We start from the raw sequence: 18,115 nt of genomic DNA, 5'->3' as shown, positions 1-18,115 counted from the left end.
TTGAGGAGCTCATGGACTTCCAAATGTGACTGGTAAGCAGTTGTAAATATGGGTTTAAATTGAAGACACAGATTTTGGAGTCAGCCTCATATGGATGGTATTGAAGCTATGTAAGTAGAGGAGATTCACCCAGGAAAAATAATTTTTTAAGTGGTAAGAGAAAAGAGGAGCTCATGGGTCTCTAAGGAATGGCAACATTTAAGAGACAGAAGAATTAGAACAAAGGAATTCACAGTGGCCCTAAGAGGGAAGAGAAAAAAGCAGGAAAAGAAAATCTCAAGCAAGGGAAATTCAAATTTCATTATGACAAAATCAAGATATTGTTGAAATAATTAGGTTTATTAGAATTTCACAATAATTGAGCTATTTGGGTGCTTAGAAAACTTTTTGTTCTGAAGGGCTTTTCTTGTGATAAAGCACTCAAAATAACACCTGACAATGTACTTCCTCTAGAATTTATATGCATTTTCATATCTATTATCTTATCTGAGCCTCAGATAATCCTGTGAAATAAACAAGGTAAGTACTATTATCTCCATCTGTTTAATAGGATTTGACCTTTAAAATCACAAAAGCAATGAGAAGTTCCAAGAGAAGTGTTTTCAATCCTACCTTTTTAGCATTAAAGTCTGGGGCAGCATCTGTCTCAGTTCATTAGGCCCCACAACTTTTAAACAGTTGAGGAAGTTGTGGGTACTAAGGTAGATGTTGTTTATTTTTCCACTTTGTGTCTGGCAGGTCAACTCTCCATTATATAATAGCAGAGGTTTATGAGAGAAGGGAACTTTGGTGCCACCAGCCAAAATAACCTTGGATCCTGTATTATAAAACAGACATTTTAATTAGCAGAAAGCTAATACTTAGTACAAACATCAGAAAGAAATGTTTAAATTTTACTGCAACAGAAATTCATTTATCAACAAATGTGCAAAAAAGTAAATACATACCTTGTATAGTATCCTTGTGAAAGACGTAAGTGTACACCTTATCATCATCGTAAGCAATAAATACACCTTTATCCATTGGCCAGTTTTCCCAAAGAACACCTTTAATGGTTGGTGAAAAATCTGGAATCTCATAGATAGCATCATTAACCTACAAAATAGGATTTACAGATTTGACCCATGTCTGTATTAAATCTTTACCATTTGCCTTGGTAGAAGCCTGTTTGAAACCTTCGCTGGTATAACTTACCAACTCATATTCAACCTAATATTAGTCCAATTACAACAGGAAGGTAAGTTTCTTCCCCATTCCTATACTAGGTCTGGCTTGAAGAAAACTGTAGTTATTTGGCAAATCAAGGGCTTGATCTAAAATTTGGTGAATCTGTAAGGAAAACTACAAATCTAGGTGCAATGCCTTCAGGTTAAGAAAAAAGGTTGAAGCTGCTCAAGATGACAGAAATTTAAACTATGAACACACTTGTGTTTTGAAAATTTTTAACAATACTGGGTATTAAGAAACAAAGTAATTCACATATAATTTGAAATTTCAATATATTATACTGGAGACATGTTATTTCAAAAAACTTCTCTATAATACATTCCAACAAACATAAATGTACTATTATAATAATATAAGCTATTTTAAAAACCAGTTCATATAATTCCTATGAACTCAGGCAGACAGCCTTAAAAATAACCTGAATGTAGAACTGAGAAATATCTGCCTTCCTACTCCATATTCCTCTCAAAATAGGAATGCAATATAAAATTCCTGCAAATAATAATACTATAGAGCCATGTTGCCTAATGTGGTAGTTGCTATTATAACATCCACATGTAACTACTGACCACTGAAATGTGCCTAATCTGAATTGAGACATGTTTAAGTGTAAACTACATAATGAATTTCAAAGAGTGTGCACGAAAAAAAGAATGTAAAATGTCTCATTAATAATTTTTATATCTGATTACATATTGAAATGATAATATTGGATTAAATTAAATATATTAAAATTAATTTCACTTTCTACCTTTTAAAAAAATGTGGTTAGTATAAAATTCAAAATTACGTATGTTATTATACTATATTTCTATTTCTTGTACAGTACTGCTTACAAGGTATTGTACTGACTATATATGTATAGTTAGTGCAATATGTATAGTTATAGTATATATGTATAGTTAGTACAATACCTTGTAAGCAGTACTTGTACCTTATATATATACACACCTTACATTTAATTCGAGCCTTATATTCTAGAAGACAGGTATTATTATCATCCCCATTTTCAGATGAAGAAACTGAGGCACAGAGAAATTTGCCCAAAGTCACACAGCTAATAAGTTGAGGAGCCAGGATGTGAACCCAGGCAGTCTGGCTCCAGAGTTTATGCTTATGTTATACTGACTCTCAGTTTGTATGGATGAACGCACCAATACCTCTGGACTGGTGGCAGATTTTTTTTAAAAGGATAAGCATTTGTTGAGTGCTTATTATGTGGCATACACTGTACTAAAAGCTTACATGCATCATTCCATTTAATTTCCATCCAACAACCCTATAAAGTAGGTACTAGAACTGTCTCCATTTTAGATAGACAGGGAAACTAGGAATCCAACCAAGGAGCTCTTTAGCAGAAATTATCAAGAAAAAGAGAATTATGAAAGGAGAAAGATAAATGGCATTAATGTGTTTAAGGCTGGTCATACTCCTTACCCTTTCCCTAGCAGTCACAGCCCAGTTCGCCCTTAACTGCTGACAGAGACCTGATATGCCCTCCTACCCACTTGTACATCCTGTCTAAACAGCAGTCTCCACCTGTGGGGAACCCGTAAGGGGAAAGCAAGGCAGCTCTAATTAGTACCCTGTTCCAGATAGGAAACGTGTACAAGATTGAATTTCCATATTAAGTAGAGGGAACTCAAGATTATCTGTATATTTATATTATTCTTCCTCATTTGTTTTGTGATTGGGAGAGGAGTGGTTGAGGAAGAACTCGCACATTAGGGATTGAGTATAAACACTACAGGCACTCCTGTGAAAGAAAGCGTGTTATATTTGTCAAAGAAAGAAAAGAAAAGGAAAAAGGCAGAGAAGAGAAAGGAAAGGAAGAAAGTAAGGGGTGGGGGATGGAGGGATCACGTACACCTTTATATCAGGTTAAGTTCAGTGGTGAAAGGAAACCTGTCTTCATTGAGTGGGCAGAGATGAAACACAGGCTCCTGGGGAACAGTTATCGAGGATGGGTCTAAGAGCACCTGTAGGCCACGTGAACTGTGACCAAGAGCATACTAAACCATTAATTAGATATCAAAAATAAATGAAAAATCCAAGTGCAGTAAATGATGCAAAGTACATTTTCTTTCTAAATCTGTATTCAAAAAAGTTAAGGATGTTTAAAACTAGGAATGACTGACTTTTAAACTGGGTCCACCCATTTTCGGTCATCTAATACAAAAATACCTATTCCTTATGTTCAGGATCTTTAAGAAAAGAGAAAAATCATCCGAGATGGGCAGAAAGGATGGAGTACAATCCCCACCCTCTGACGCTTACTGCATATCTGGAAAGAAAAGTTATACAGAAAGATACTATATTGTGCAGCAAATGATAATGTTAAAAGTGGTGTAGAATATAAAAACTATTTTTTCCATCAAAAAATGTCTCTGAGACTGACACTATAAAAAACTGCAGAATAATGAAACAAGTTTTCCTGACATAGTCATGAAAATTGATCACCAACATATCACAAAGTACTATATTCCTTGGTACTGTTTAAGAAAAAGTTTTATAGAAGATACACTTTAAAAACACTTTTCTTTTTCCTTGGGGGGCAGAGGGAGCTGGCCAGTACATGGACTGAACCCTGGACCTTGGTGTTATCAGCACCACACTCTAGCCAACCGATCTAACTGGCCAGCAACACTTTTCCTCTTATACTATAATGCATTTTTTAAAAAACAGGCATTTAAAAATTTTCTAGACTTACTGGACAGTAGACAAATCCATCGCTTTTTTCATCAATGAAAACCAATCTGGTTCCATTTGGGTCAGGAAAAATCTTTTTCACACTGACAGAGTGTCGATAATCATTAACGAACTGCCAGTCTTCAATGTAGAAATAATGAATGACACCAGTCTGAAAAAAATACAGTTATAGAAATATAAGATGGTCAAGAAAATACTGACTTTCAGCATTTAAAATAAACATACTTCTTAATTTTAAGATAAAGATGTTATATTTTTCATGTGGAAAGAATCTAAGAATAATATTTAGTATATGAGAAAGGTTCAGACCCAAGAAAATAAGTATAATAGGAATGTACACATGATTTAACAGTCTATTAATGCTAATCTTCTTAGTGATAATAAGGCATAATTGCTTTTAGGTTTCCTGCTTTCTGGAGATACCCTTACTATTTAAGAGTAACTTTCAAATCATGTTATTTCAAATATTTTTATGTTAATTAGTGGATAAATTATAAATTAATTTTATGATAAAAACTAACAGAAAACCACCTGATACAGTCAATTTTATTTCTATATATATTAGCAATGAACATATAGACACCATAATTAAAAATACAGTATCATTTATAATCACTCAAAAAATGAAATAGTTAGCTGTAAATTTAACAAACATACACAGGATTTGTATGCTGAAAACTACAAAACAATGATAAAAGAAATCAAAGATCTAAGTAAATGGAGAGGTATACTATGTTCATGGACTAGAAGACTCACCATAGCAAACATGTTAATTCTCCCTAAATGATATACAGGCTTAAGATCATTCCAATAAAAATCTCAAGATTTTTTGTAGATATAGGTAAAATTATTCTAAAATTTATATGACAGGCAAAGGAACAAGAATAGCTAAAACAATTTTGAAAATAAAGAATAAGGTGGGAAATTAGTCTACCCAGTTTCAAAGCTTTTTAAAATAGCTACAGTAATCAAGACTGTGTGATATTGGTGATAGACACATAGATCAATGGAACAGAATATAGAAGCCAGAAATAGATACAGATATGCCCAACGATTCTTTTTCCTGTTTTTAAGATGACTGAACTTTATTTTTTATTTTTAAATTAAAAATTTTTCTAAATATTTTTGGCACTGGCCAATACTGGAATCTGAACCCATGACCTTGGTGTTATAAGGCTGTGCTCTAACCAACTGAGATAACTGGCCAGACAAAATTTTTTTTTATTTTTTAATAATAGCTTATTGAAATATAATTCACATAATATACAATTCACCTGAATCTATGGAAGTGCATCAAAGCCAACCTAGTAGGTACCACTGAGCTACTTCTTGGGAATTGCCTGACCACTTGACAGCCTTCACTTGTGAATTCTATCAAACATTTAAGGAAAAATAATACTAATTCTAATAAACTCTTCCAGAAAACTAAAGATGACCAATTCAGTCTATAAGGCCAGCATTAACCTGACACCAAAACGAGACAAAGGTTTTGACTTCTAATAATTGAGAAAGAAAACAGTAGACAATATCTCTCATGAATACAGATGTAAAAACTCTAATCAAAATTTGAGCAAATGAATTTAATGATATATGAAAAGGAGAATATATCATGATCAAGTGGGGGTTATCCCAGGAATGCAGGGTTGGCTTAACATCTGAAAAGTAATCAATGCAATTCAAAAATATAAATAAACTAAAAAAGAAAAACTATGTGATCACTTCAATAGATGGAGAAAAAGCATTTGAGAAAATCTAACATCCATAAAAACTCTCAGCACACTAGGAATTGAAGAGAACTTTCTCAAACTGAAAACTGGCATTTGCAAAAAAATCTACAGCTAACACTGCAAGACAAGCTAAGGATATCCACTCTTATCACTCCTACTCAAGAATGTATTAGAACTTCTAGCCAGTGTAATCAGAGAAGGAAAAGAATAAAAAGCATTCAGATTGAAAGAAGTAAAACTATCTTTATTCAAAGATGACATGATCAACTATACAGAAAATCCAATGCAAACGACAAATAAGTTACTAGAACTAATAAGTGAATTTAGATAGGTTGCAGTATACAGGATCAATATAACAGAATCAGTTGCAATTATATGCTAAAAATGAGCAATCAGAAATTGAAATAAAAAAATTAATACCATGTACAATACTATCAAAAATATAAAATACTTAAGTATAAATTTGACAAAAGATATAAAAGATCTGTGCAAAGAAAACTCCAAAACACTGCTAAGAGAAATTAAAGAAAACCTAAGTAAGTGGAGAAATAAATGGGTGAGAAGGCTCAATATTGTTAAGATGGCAATTGATCTGTATAGTCAACATGATTTCGACAAAAATCACAACAGGCTTCTTGTAAAAGTTGACAAGCTTATTGTAAAATTTAGATGGAAATGCAAAGAACTGAGAAACAACCAAAGCCAAAACAACTTTGAAAAAGAAATACAAAGTTGGAGGGTTAACTCCACCTGATTTCCAGACTTATCATAAAGCTACAGTAATTAAAACAGTGTGATACTAGTTTATCAATAGATAAATAGATCAGTGGAATAGAACAGAGTCCAGTAAAAGACTCACACATATCGGGATAACTGACTTATCACAAAAGTACAAAAGGCAATTCAGTGGAAGAAGGATAGTCTTTTCAACAAATGGTACTGGAATGATTGCATATCATATGCAAAAAACTAAACTCTGATCTGTACCTCACAGCATAAACAAAAATTAACTCAAAAGTGATCACAGACCTAAATGTAAAACATAAAACTATAAAACTTCTAGAAGAAAACATAAGAGAAAGCCTTTGTGACCTTGGACGAGGCAAAGATTTCTTACATATGAAACCAAAAGCATGATCCATAAAAGAATAAATTGGTAAACTGGACTCCATCAAAATTTAAAAATTTTTTTCTCTTTGAAAGACAGTGTTAAGAGAATGAAAAGACAACCCATGCACTGGAAGAAAATACTTGCAAAGCATATATATCTGATAAAGGACTTGAATCTAGAATATATAAAGAATTCTCAAAATATAATAATAAGAAAACAAATGATCCAATTGAAAAATGGTAAAAAAAATTTGAACAGACACTTCACCAAAGATAAACAGGCAGCAAATAAGCATCTGAAAAGATGCTCCACGTCATTAGTCCATTAGGAATGCAAATTAAAATCACAATGAGATATTACGACACACCTATTACAGTAGCTAAAATGAAAATGACTGACCATGTCATGTGTTAATGAGAATGTAGAGGACGTAGAACATTCATATACGCTGCTGATGGGAATGTAAAATGGTAGAACCAGTTTAGAGAGTGATTTGCCTACTTCTTAAAAGGTTAACGTATCATACTAGGGTACTTCAAAAAGTTTATGGAAAGATGCATATTACTTTTTAACTGCATTTTTCCATGAACTTTTTGAAGTACCCTTGTACGTATAGCCATTCCACTTCTAGTTATTTATTGAAGAGGAAAGAAAACGTATGTCCATACATAGACTTGAACATAACTGTCTATAGCAATTTATTTGTAAATACCCCAAACTGGGAACAACTCAAATGCCCATCAATAGGTTCGTAGATAAGCAAATTATGATACATAATACTATGGAATACTACTCAGCAATAAACAGAAATGAACTCTTGGCATTCGTGGGATAAATCTCAAAATAATTATGTTGAATAAAAGAAGCTAAAAAAGAAGTACATGCAATATGAGTCCATTGATATAAAACTCTAGAGAATACAAACATTTATTATATTTGTAGTGACAGAAAGCACTAGGTGGGCAGGACAGGAGGAAGGGATCATAAAGGAGCATGAGAAAACTTGGATGATGGATATGTTCACTATTTTCATTGAGGTGATGGTGTTTCATGGTTGTATACATATGTCAAAACTTATCAGACTATATTTTAAGTAGTGCAATTTATTGAATATCAATTATAGTTCAATAAAGTTGCTAAAAAACACATATTTTCAATATCACTCAAGAATGAAATTGAGATAAATACTGCTTTAATGGCAGATTACAACATTTCTTTCTTATTTCAAAAGGTCCTGTGGCATAGTGGAAAGAATGAACTTTGCATCAGGAAATCTTGTTTAAGTTCCACTTCTGCTACTAACTTATTAACCTTTCAATTTTCAGTGTCCTCATTTTAAAATTTCCCTGCTTATTTTACAGAGCTATTGAATAAAATAAGTGAGATCAAGATTTTACAGACTGTTGTGTAATACAAATGTTATTTTATTTCCATTATTTACCATATCACTTACTAATTTATCTGATATTCAACACCCACCCTGCTGAGGTGAAATATTGCAAAAACTTTTATTTTATTACTTATTCATTTTATTATTGAAACATAATTGATTATACATATCTGTGGGGTACAGAGTTGAATATCAATACCTGTGTACAATATGTGATGTTCAAATCAGGATAATTAGCATATTCATCATTACAAAACGTAATCATTCTTTTTTATTTTTTTATTTTTTTTGTCTTTTTCGTGACCGGCACTCAGCCAGTGAGTGCACCAGCCATTCCTATATAGGATCCGAACCCGCGGCGGGAGCGTCGCTGTGCTCCCAGCACCACACTCTCCCGAGTGCGCCACAGGCCCGGCCCAACGTAATCATTCTTTATGTCCATTAACCAATTTTTCACTAACCCTTCTCCCCTGAGACATTTTTTTTTTTAGGTCAAACTTAAATTTAAAAGAGTCTCTCATATGGCAGTAGGCATGTTTTAAAATATGCTCTTTATAAAAAATAATTTAATGTGAGAAAAAGGAAACTTTTGAAGCAGTGAATAACTTTTTCTAATGTAGAAAACAATGCCTTTTCCACCAACTCTAAAGAATTCTTTTAGAGACTGATTAAGGTTACAGGTATTATATGCTTTGAAAAAATTGTGCAAAGTGTTTACAAATTTAAGATGCTATTACTATCACTATATTTTATGTCCATGTGGCTAATGTATCATTTAGAGATACAGGGTACTGATGGTTCAAAGGACCAACAGATTGAAGTGAGATTCTCAATATTCAATTAATTGTATTATTTACTGAGTAAATGTAGGCACTGGAGATCTGAATTTGAATGAGGTACCCATCTTCATCACCGAATTAAATCTTTAAAGCACCCACATGGATAAGGAAAGTGAGGCCTGGAGGAGTTCAGCAACAACTAGCAAGTAAGAGAACTAGAGTCGAGCCCAGACTTGCCAGACTCCAAAGTCTGCCCTTTCACTATGCCATCAAAATTGCTTAAAAATCACAAAAGCACTTGATACTAGCAAATCATGCCATCTATGTGTTCTATATAAGTATATAATTATTCACAGATAACTTCATTACTGGCATTAGATTCAATATAGAAACAAACAAACAAAAACTGGTAGGAAAAGGAATATGACCAAGATCACGAAGTACAAATCAGAAATTCCGTATGTTCTATGTTAAAGAAGACAATACGTACATCTGTACCATAGATGAGGAAATCACCAGTTAAGGCATGACATAAAATACGGCACTTATCATCCACTGCTGGGAAAAGTCGAGTCTCACGTTCTTCTTGAGCATCCAAGATTTCACTTTCTATCTAAAACGTAAAGAATAATAGTGGTTCACAGATTTGAGTAAACCTGGTGTATATCTGGGGAAGGGTGTTCTTTTTCTCATGTTCAACTAAACATTCAGACTCACAAGACTACTACAGGCCAGTTGACTCAGAAAGATTCAGACAGGAACCACAGCTTGCCAGCAGGGCAACATCAGATTGTCCCTCTTTAATGGGAACAGTCTTTGCAGCAGCAGGCTTTGCAGCTGCCTAGTTTCTAATCTCTTTGGCTTCTCAGATGCAAAGAGCCAAGAGACAGATGTGAGAGAAGGCCTGGTTTAGAAGCCCCATCTTCACAGGTGCTAACATCTTTTGAACAACTCAACAGGAATACTTTTGAGGATCCCCACACATGACGTGCCCAAATGTAAGAATCAATACATTCCAGGAAGCCCAGAGGTACGGCATCCCCATCAGGTTTTTATAGCTCATTTATAGTTCCTTCTAGATGTAATTTACCAACAGGGTCATTTTTACTGTAAGCAATGTTGTGAGTAGCACTGTTGATATTTATAAGGTTTCTGGGGAACAGAACTAGGAAGTCAACTCAACATCTCATATAGAAGGGGAAGAGTTTTGTTAATCCTTTACCCACACCTGGCTTTCCAGCTAGTCTGTACATACTTGCTTCCTGACCAAAGTTCTTGATAATCAGACATTAGGATGCATCATCATCACTTAACTTAGCAGGTTTCCAGGACATCAAAAGTATACTTACCAAGTGTAACTGGACTTTGCCTTCAAAAAGTGCAGCAGCATAGTCAGAATGAAGGCAAATACTGGCTACTGTCCCCAGATATTCCACATCTTTTAATTTTTTCACAGCTGTAGCAATTTTTAAAGAACCAAAACATTGAAATACAGGTAAAACTATCTCACATAAATATCTGCAAATAATCTTTAAATGTGTGTCTTTGTAAGAACAATATGAACTTAAAATTTTATTTTTGCCATTCTAAAGAAAAATCTTAGTTGCCATATAAATTTGCCTTCAGGAATTCAATAACAGTTCACATGAAACAAAGTAATAAGAAATAAAATCACATGCAAAATAACTAAGAATTAAACCTTAAGTGATAAGAAGCTTAATGGTGTTTTCTATTTAACAGGTTAATATTCGGATTTGTTTTATTCCTGAGGGTTGCTATCTGATATAGAGTTGGGGAAAGGGGGGAGGGGAAGTGTGAGGGGAATAAAAAACAAGATTTCCTTCACATGCTAATCACCATTATTCAAAGAATAAAAGAGGAGACGGAACTAACATTGATTAGGTACCTACCAGGTTTAGGAGTGCCTAGCAAAAAGTCATTGTGCAAAGTGAGATCACACATTTTATTTCATTAATCTTCCTTACAATCCCTTAAAAGTATCCTCAATTTTTAGATGAGTAAACCAAGGCTCACAAGGGTAAAATACTCTCTACAGTTACTTAGCTTATAGAGGCAGAAGAGGAAACTGAATCCAGAGCCTGTCTTATTCTAAAGCTCATAATCTCCTCACTATACCATGCTGTCTTCACTCCAAAGGTAAAGCATAAAATCTTTCTAAAGATCATGCAAACTTTTAGAAGATTCATAAAACCATTTAAACTAAGAAAGAGATGTCTAAACAACAACGACAAAAAAGAGTGAAAGAGATAGTCTTAAACGAAACTTCCATTGCTCTGCAAATAACAACAGAAATTACATGCCAGATAAAAGTACAACAGCCAGATTTAGACTTGCCATTCTCTCCAAGGATATAAAACCAAGCTCGATTATTCATTCCTACAGCCAGATGATAAAGACCTACTGCTACGAAGTTGGGTTCCACATCAACAGAAACTGTGATTGGTAGCTCCTATAATACAGAAAAGTAATAGTAGTAAATCAACTGCTAAAACTGTTTTGATTTTCTTAATAAATAAAGAAAAATAACACCATTTTCATACTCCTTCAACAGGGTTGGCTACGGTGACTTCAAGAAGGGAGGTGAGATATGCAATCCTTGTGCTGCAGGCATCCCCGAGTATGGGAAGCTTGGTCAGGAAAACATGGAGTGAGCCCCTTTGGGTAGATAATGCCAACAACTGGCCATCATCTGTCCAGGACAAGGTACCCAACCCTGAAATAATTGACAAAATAAATGATCGTTCAAAAGCAATATACTGTTGCAGGTAAGCAAGCAAATATTTTCATTAAGCTACCAGAGGCATAAAAGTCTTCAAATGTTTTCTTTACTAGTTTAAATAGTCTTTATTTAGACTTGGAAATTCACTACGGACTGGCATTAGAATATGAGCACTGACTCATTCAATATGGCTCAAAGAGAAAATATATAAGAATTTACATTTTACAATTGGAATTAAGGTACATCCTTTTCGTCAAGTAGTATGACAACATAATTACTAAAAAAAGGAGACTATTCTAGAGAACTCTGGTGAAAGGTGTTACTTTTATTCCTCCTGCAATGAATGCAAATCACACAATAACAAACACAATATTACTTTCTGTAACTGGAATAATAAAATGTCAATCTGGCTTCAGAAAAATCAGTACCTTTATTTTCATCATCTAGGTTGATTATAGCATACATGTCTTTTAATTCTGCCAAGTCATGAATTTTAATGCTGAAAAATAAAAAATGTATATATTTTAAATATATATAAGCCTTATATAAAATTGGTTTAGTTCACAAAAAATTATAAACTATAATTAGTCTCCAAAATGGTATGTACAGGATGATCTATTGGGTTAAGGTAAGAAAATTTTAGAATTTCTGTATTTAATTATATATACAGCCAGCTGCCAAAACAAACACACATTTTACACACACACACACACACACACACACACACATTTTTTTTTTCTGGTGGCTGGCCAGTACAGGGATCCAAACCCTTGACCTTGGTGCTTGTCGTTATCAGCCCTACACTCTAACCAAGTGAGCTAACTGACTACCCCTTGTACTTAGTTATGTTTTATCTTTTAAAATTTTCTTGGTTTTTCTGGTTTTGGTTTTTTAATGTGTGTGAGGGGGAGGGTTTTGTCCAGCTTAATTCTCTGTTTATAGCTTCAGGAACAAGAAGGTTAAAATTGTCCTGTAAAAGTTTGAATGGGAAAATATTCCCCTGAGCGGTATTCATGATTATAGATGATGCAGGTTTCTCTTTGCAATGTAATCTTTTCCCCCCAAAAAGGGGCATTTGATTTACAATCAGAAGGCCTAGACTGAAAGCTGTGAAAAATAGGGGCATGATATTACTTCATAAGGTTATTAGGAAGAAAGAGAATACTGCAAATGAAAGTTGTGTAGCACAATTTTAGGACCTAATAATTTTAACATTTCTTCTCTCCTTGTCTCCTTTTCTCCCTCCTACTCTTTCTTCCCAGTGTTTTCCTCTTACATTTTTTCCCTCATTGTTTTTGTTCAATTAAACATTTTATTTTGAGATAACTGCAGATCCACATGCAGTAATACAGAGAGATTCTGTGTATCCTTTTCCCTGCAATGGCAACATCCTGAAAAACTAGAGTATAATATCACAATCAGGATACTGACACTGATACAGTCCATGAATGTTATGCAGATATCCCCAGTTTTACTTGCTGTGTGTGTGTGTGTGTGTGTGTTTCTATGCGATTTTCTCACATGTCCATGAATGTTATGCAGATATCCCCAGTTTTACTTGCAGTGTGTGTGTGTGTGTGTGTGTGTGTGTGTGTGTGTGTGTGGTTCTATGCGATTTTCTCACATGTCCATGAATGTTATGCAGATATCCCCAGTTTTACTTGCAGTGTGTGTGTGTGTGTGTGTGTGTGTGTGTGTGTTTCTATGCGATTTTCTCACATGTCCATGAATGTTATGCAGATATCCCCAGTTTTACTTGCAGTGTGTGTGTGTGTGTGTGTGTGTGAGTGTGTGTGTGTGTGTGTGTTTCTATGCGATTTTCTCACATGTCCATGAATGTTATGCAGATATCCCCAGTTTTACTTGCTGTGTGTGTGTGTGTGTGTGTGTGTGTGTGTGTGTGTGGTTCTATGCGATTTTCTCACATGTGAGATTCCTGAGATCCAGAACCACAATCAGGATACAGACAGCTCCATAACCACAAAGATCCCTCATGTTGTTTACAAACACACTCACTTCCATCCTTCCCACACCAGCCCTGTCTTTAACCCCGGGCAATCACTACTTTGTTCTTCATTTCTTTACTTTTGTCATTTCAAGAACATTATATAAACGAAATCACACAGTATACAACCTTTTGAGATTGGCTTTTTTTTACTCAGCATAATCCTCTGGAAATTCATCCAAATTATGTGTCAATACTTTGTTCCTTCTTATTACTCAGTAGTATTTCACGGTATGGATGTACCACAGTTTGCTTAACCATTCACCCACTGAAGGACATCTGGGTTGTTTCCAGTTTTTGGCTATTATGAATAAAGCTGTTATAAACATTCATATATAGGTTTTTATGTGAACATGTGTTCATTTCTCTGGGATCAGTGGCCAGGAGTACAATTGCTGGGTCATATGGTAATTGCATGTTTAGTTTTTTAAGAAACTGCCAATATGTTTTCCAGAGTAGCTGTAACCACTTTACATTCCTACCAGCAAGGTAGGAGTAATCCAGTTTCTCCTCATCCTCACCAGTATTTGGCATTGTCACCATTTTTAATTTTAGCCATCTTGAGAGATGGGTAGTGATATCTTATTGTGGCTTTAATTTGCATTTCCCTAAAGGCAAATGATGTTGAACAAGTTTTCAGGTATTTGTCACCTGTATATGCTCTTTGGTGAAATGCATGTTTATGTCTTCTGCCCATTTTCTAATTGAATTGTTTCCTTTTTCACTATTGGGTTTTGAAATTCCTTCATGTATTCTAGATATTAGTCCTTTGTTGGATATGTGGTTTACAAATATTTTCTCTAATTTTGTAGCTTATCTTTTCATCCTCTAAACAGAACCTTTCACAGAAAGCAAGTTTTTAATTTTGATGAAATCTAATTTATCAGTTTTTCCTTTTAGAGATCATGCTTTGGGTTTCAAGTCTAAAAACTCTTTGCCTAGCCTCAGATCCAGAAGATTTTTTTACCTAAAAATTTTATAGTTTTACCTTTTCCATTCAAGCCCACGATCCATTTTGAGTTAATTTTTTATTACGGTGTGAGGTTTGGGTTGAGGTTGTTTTTTTTTTTTTTTTCTGCTTGTGGATGTCCAGTTGCTCCAGCACCATTTGTTGAAAAGGCCACCTTACTTCCACTGAATTGCTTTGGCACCTTTGTCAAGAACCAGTTGTGCATATTTGTGCAGGTTTATTTCTGGATTCTCTATTCTATTGCATTGATCTATGTGTCTTTCTCTCTGCCAATATTACATGGTCTTGAAACTTGTAGCTACATAGTAAGTTTTAATATCAGGTAGAATGATTCCTCCCATTTTACTGTTCTTTTTTAAGATTGTTTTTAACTAATTTAGGACCTGTGCCTTTCCATATATATTTTAGAATAATCTTGTCCATGTCTACCAAAAATCATGCTGGGGTTTTGATATGAACATCATTAAACTATAGATCAACTTGGGAGAACTGATATCTTTGCTATGTTGAGTTTTCCAATCTTTGAACATAGTATGTCTCATCTATTTGCATCTAATTGATTTCATTCATCAGCATTTTGTAATTTTCAGCATAGACCCTGTATATGTTTTGTTTGATGTATACCTAAAGTATTTCATTTTCTTTGGAGTGATTGAAAATGGTATTGTTTTAAATTTTGATGTCCACATGTTCGTTGTTAGTATATAGAAATGTGATTGATTTTTGTGTGTTGATCTTGTATCCTACAACCTTGCTCAACTCACTATTAGCTTTAGTTTTAGGAGTTTCTTTTTTGTAAGATTCCTTGGGATATTCTTCATAAGCAGTTCTGTCATCTGCAAATAGAGATAGTTTTACTTCTTCCTTTCCAATATGAGTGCTGTTTTTTTTTTCTTGCCTTGCTGCAGTGGCTAGGATTTCTAATAATTCTAGGTTGAATAAGAGCAGTGATAGCAGATATCCTTGCCTTTTTACCAATGATAGGGGACAAGCATTCAGTATTTCACCATTAAGCATGATGTTAGCTGTAGATTTTTTGTAGTTGCTCTTTATCAAGTTGAGGTAATTACTCTCTATTCCTAACTTGCTGAGTTTTTTTCTGTCATGAATGGGTTCTGAATTTTGTGAAATGCTTCTTCTGCCAATTGATGTGATCATATGGTTTGTCTTTTTTAGCTTTTGATATGGTGATTATATTGATTTTCAAATGTTGAACCAGCTTTGCATAGCACACCTGGAATAAATCATATTGGTCATGAGGTATAATTCTTCTTACACATTGCTGGATTCAGTTTGCTATATTTTGATGAGGATTTTTGTGCTCAAGCTCGTGAGCAATACTGATCTGTAGTATTCTTTTCTTTTCTTTTTAAATATTGCCTTTGTTTAGTTTTGTATAAGGGTAATACCAGACTTGTAAATAAGTTGAGAAGTGTTCTCTCCTCTTTTATTTTCTGAAAGAGATTCTGTAAAATTTGTGTTAATCCTTTTAAAACTGTTTGGTAGCATTCTGGGTTATTTGGGGAGACATATTTTGGGAACTCTGAGTTACTAATTCAATCTCTTTAATGGTAACTGGGCAAATTCAGATTATCTGTTTCATCTGGGTTGAACTTTGGTAGTGTGTGGTTTTCAAAGAATTGTTCCATTTCTCACAAGTTGTCAAATTTCTGAGTGTGAAGTTGTTTGTAGTATTCCATTATTATTCTTTTAATGGCTTTCAGATCTGCAGATACTCCTGTTTCATTCCTGAGATTGGTGATTTGTATTTATTCTCTTTTTATTTTTGTCAGTCTTGCTAGGGGTTTATCAATTTTATTTTTTTCAAAAAACTAGCTTTTTGTTTGATTTTTTCCTATGTTCTTATTTTTAATTTTACTAATTTCTGCTCTTTATTACTTTATCCCTTTTGCTTTGGGCTTATTTTGCTTTTCTCTTTCTAGTTTCTTGAGGTAGAAACTTAGATTATTGATTTGAGACTGTTTTCTTTCCTAATGTAAACACTTAGTGCTATGAAGTTTCTTCGCAGTACTGCTTTTGCTGTCTCCCACATATTCTGATATGTTGTATTTTCATTTTCCATCAATTCCATGTATTTTAAAATTTGCTTTGAGACTCTATGACCCACAAATTATTTAGAAATATGTTGTTTAATTCCTAAGAGTTTAGATATTTCCTTGCTATCTTTCTGTTATCGATTTCTAGTTTGAGAATACTATGCTCAGAGACATATTTTGTATGATTCAATTTAAATTTGTAGAGGCTTGTTTCATGGCCCAGGATATGGTCTATCTTGGTGAATGTTCCATGGGCACTGGAAAAAAAATGTATATTCTACTATTGTTGTGTAGGGTGTTCTATAAATGTCTATTAGGTCTAGCTGATTTATAGTGTTGTCCAAATTCTTTTATTTCTTTGTTGATCTTTTACCTACCTAGTTGGTTCTAAATATTTATTGGAATGGGGGTACTTAAGTCTCCAACTACTATTGTTAATTGTCTATTTCTCCTTTCAATTCTGCCAGTTTTTACATCATATAATTTGGGACTATGTTGTTAGGTGCATACACATCTAGGACTGTTATAGCTTCTTGGTGAACTGAGCCTTTAATCAATATGTAATATCCCTCTATACCCTGGTAATTTTCTTTACTCTTGCTTTGGTTTGAATGTGTCCCTCAAAGTTCATGTGTTGCAAATTAATCTCCAATGCAACAGTGTTAAGAGATGAGACCTATAAGAGGTGATTAGGTCATGAGGGCTCTGTCTTCAAGAATGGATTAATGCTGTTAATGCAGGAATGGGTTAGCTATCTTGGGAGAGAGTTCCTAATAAAGGGGTAAGTTTAGCACCCTTCTGCTCTCTCTCTATCATGCACACTCTCTTGCCCTTCCACCATGGGATGATGCAGCAAGAAGGCCATTGCCAGATGAGGGCCCCTCAACCTTGGACTTCCCAGCCTCCAGAACTGTAAAAAATAAACTTCTGTTCTTCATAAATTATCCAGTCTCAAGTATTCTGTTATGGCAGCATGAAATGACTAAGACAACTCTGAAGTCTACTTTGTTGGGTATCAATGTAGCTACCCACAGCTTTCTTTTGATTAGCATTTGCACTATTTTTTCCCATCCTTTTACTTTTAGTTATATCAGTGTATTTGAAGTGGGTTTCATATAGGCAGCATTATAATAAGGTCATTTGAAAAATCCATTTTAACTGTTTATGTCTAATAACTTTGTCATTTACATTTAATGTAGTTACTGATATATAATCTAGGTCTACTGTTTTATTATTTGTTTTCTGTTTGTTCCTCTATCTTTCGTCCTTCTGTTTTCCTTTCCTTTTCTTTGTTGAGATTATTTGAACATTTTTTAGTTTTTCATTTTAATTTACCCATTGTGTTTTTGTATACATCTCTCTGTATAGTTTTTATAGTGGCTATTCTAGATTACAACATA

General features: G+C 34.0%; 1 protein-coding gene across 1 annotated transcript in view; it reads right to left on the bottom strand.

The window, feature by feature from the left end:
* The window catches only part of WDR19 (WD repeat domain 19), a 73,670-nt gene that overhangs the window by 41,183 nt on the left and 14,372 nt on the right, over positions 1 to 18,115 (bottom strand). The window contains exons 6-13 of the mRNA XM_063108013.1: positions 12,112 to 12,182; positions 11,505 to 11,677; positions 11,299 to 11,413; positions 10,293 to 10,399; positions 9,434 to 9,556; positions 3,938 to 4,087; positions 948 to 1,095; positions 613 to 817 (exon numbers count right to left, since the gene is read on the bottom strand). Of these exons, the coding sequence (XP_062964083.1) occupies positions 613 to 817; positions 948 to 1,095; positions 3,938 to 4,087; positions 9,434 to 9,556; positions 10,293 to 10,399; positions 11,299 to 11,413; positions 11,505 to 11,677; positions 12,112 to 12,182 (1,092 nt within the window). The remainder of the gene's footprint in view (positions 1 to 612; positions 818 to 947; positions 1,096 to 3,937; positions 4,088 to 9,433; positions 9,557 to 10,292; positions 10,400 to 11,298; positions 11,414 to 11,504; positions 11,678 to 12,111; positions 12,183 to 18,115) is intronic.

This window comes from Cynocephalus volans, chromosome 9 (genome assembly GCF_027409185.1).
Source record: "Cynocephalus volans isolate mCynVol1 chromosome 9, mCynVol1.pri, whole genome shotgun sequence".
Taxonomy (NCBI): Eukaryota; Metazoa; Chordata; class Mammalia; order Dermoptera; family Cynocephalidae; genus Cynocephalus; species Cynocephalus volans.
This window is presented reverse-complemented; position numbering and strand designations above follow the sequence as displayed.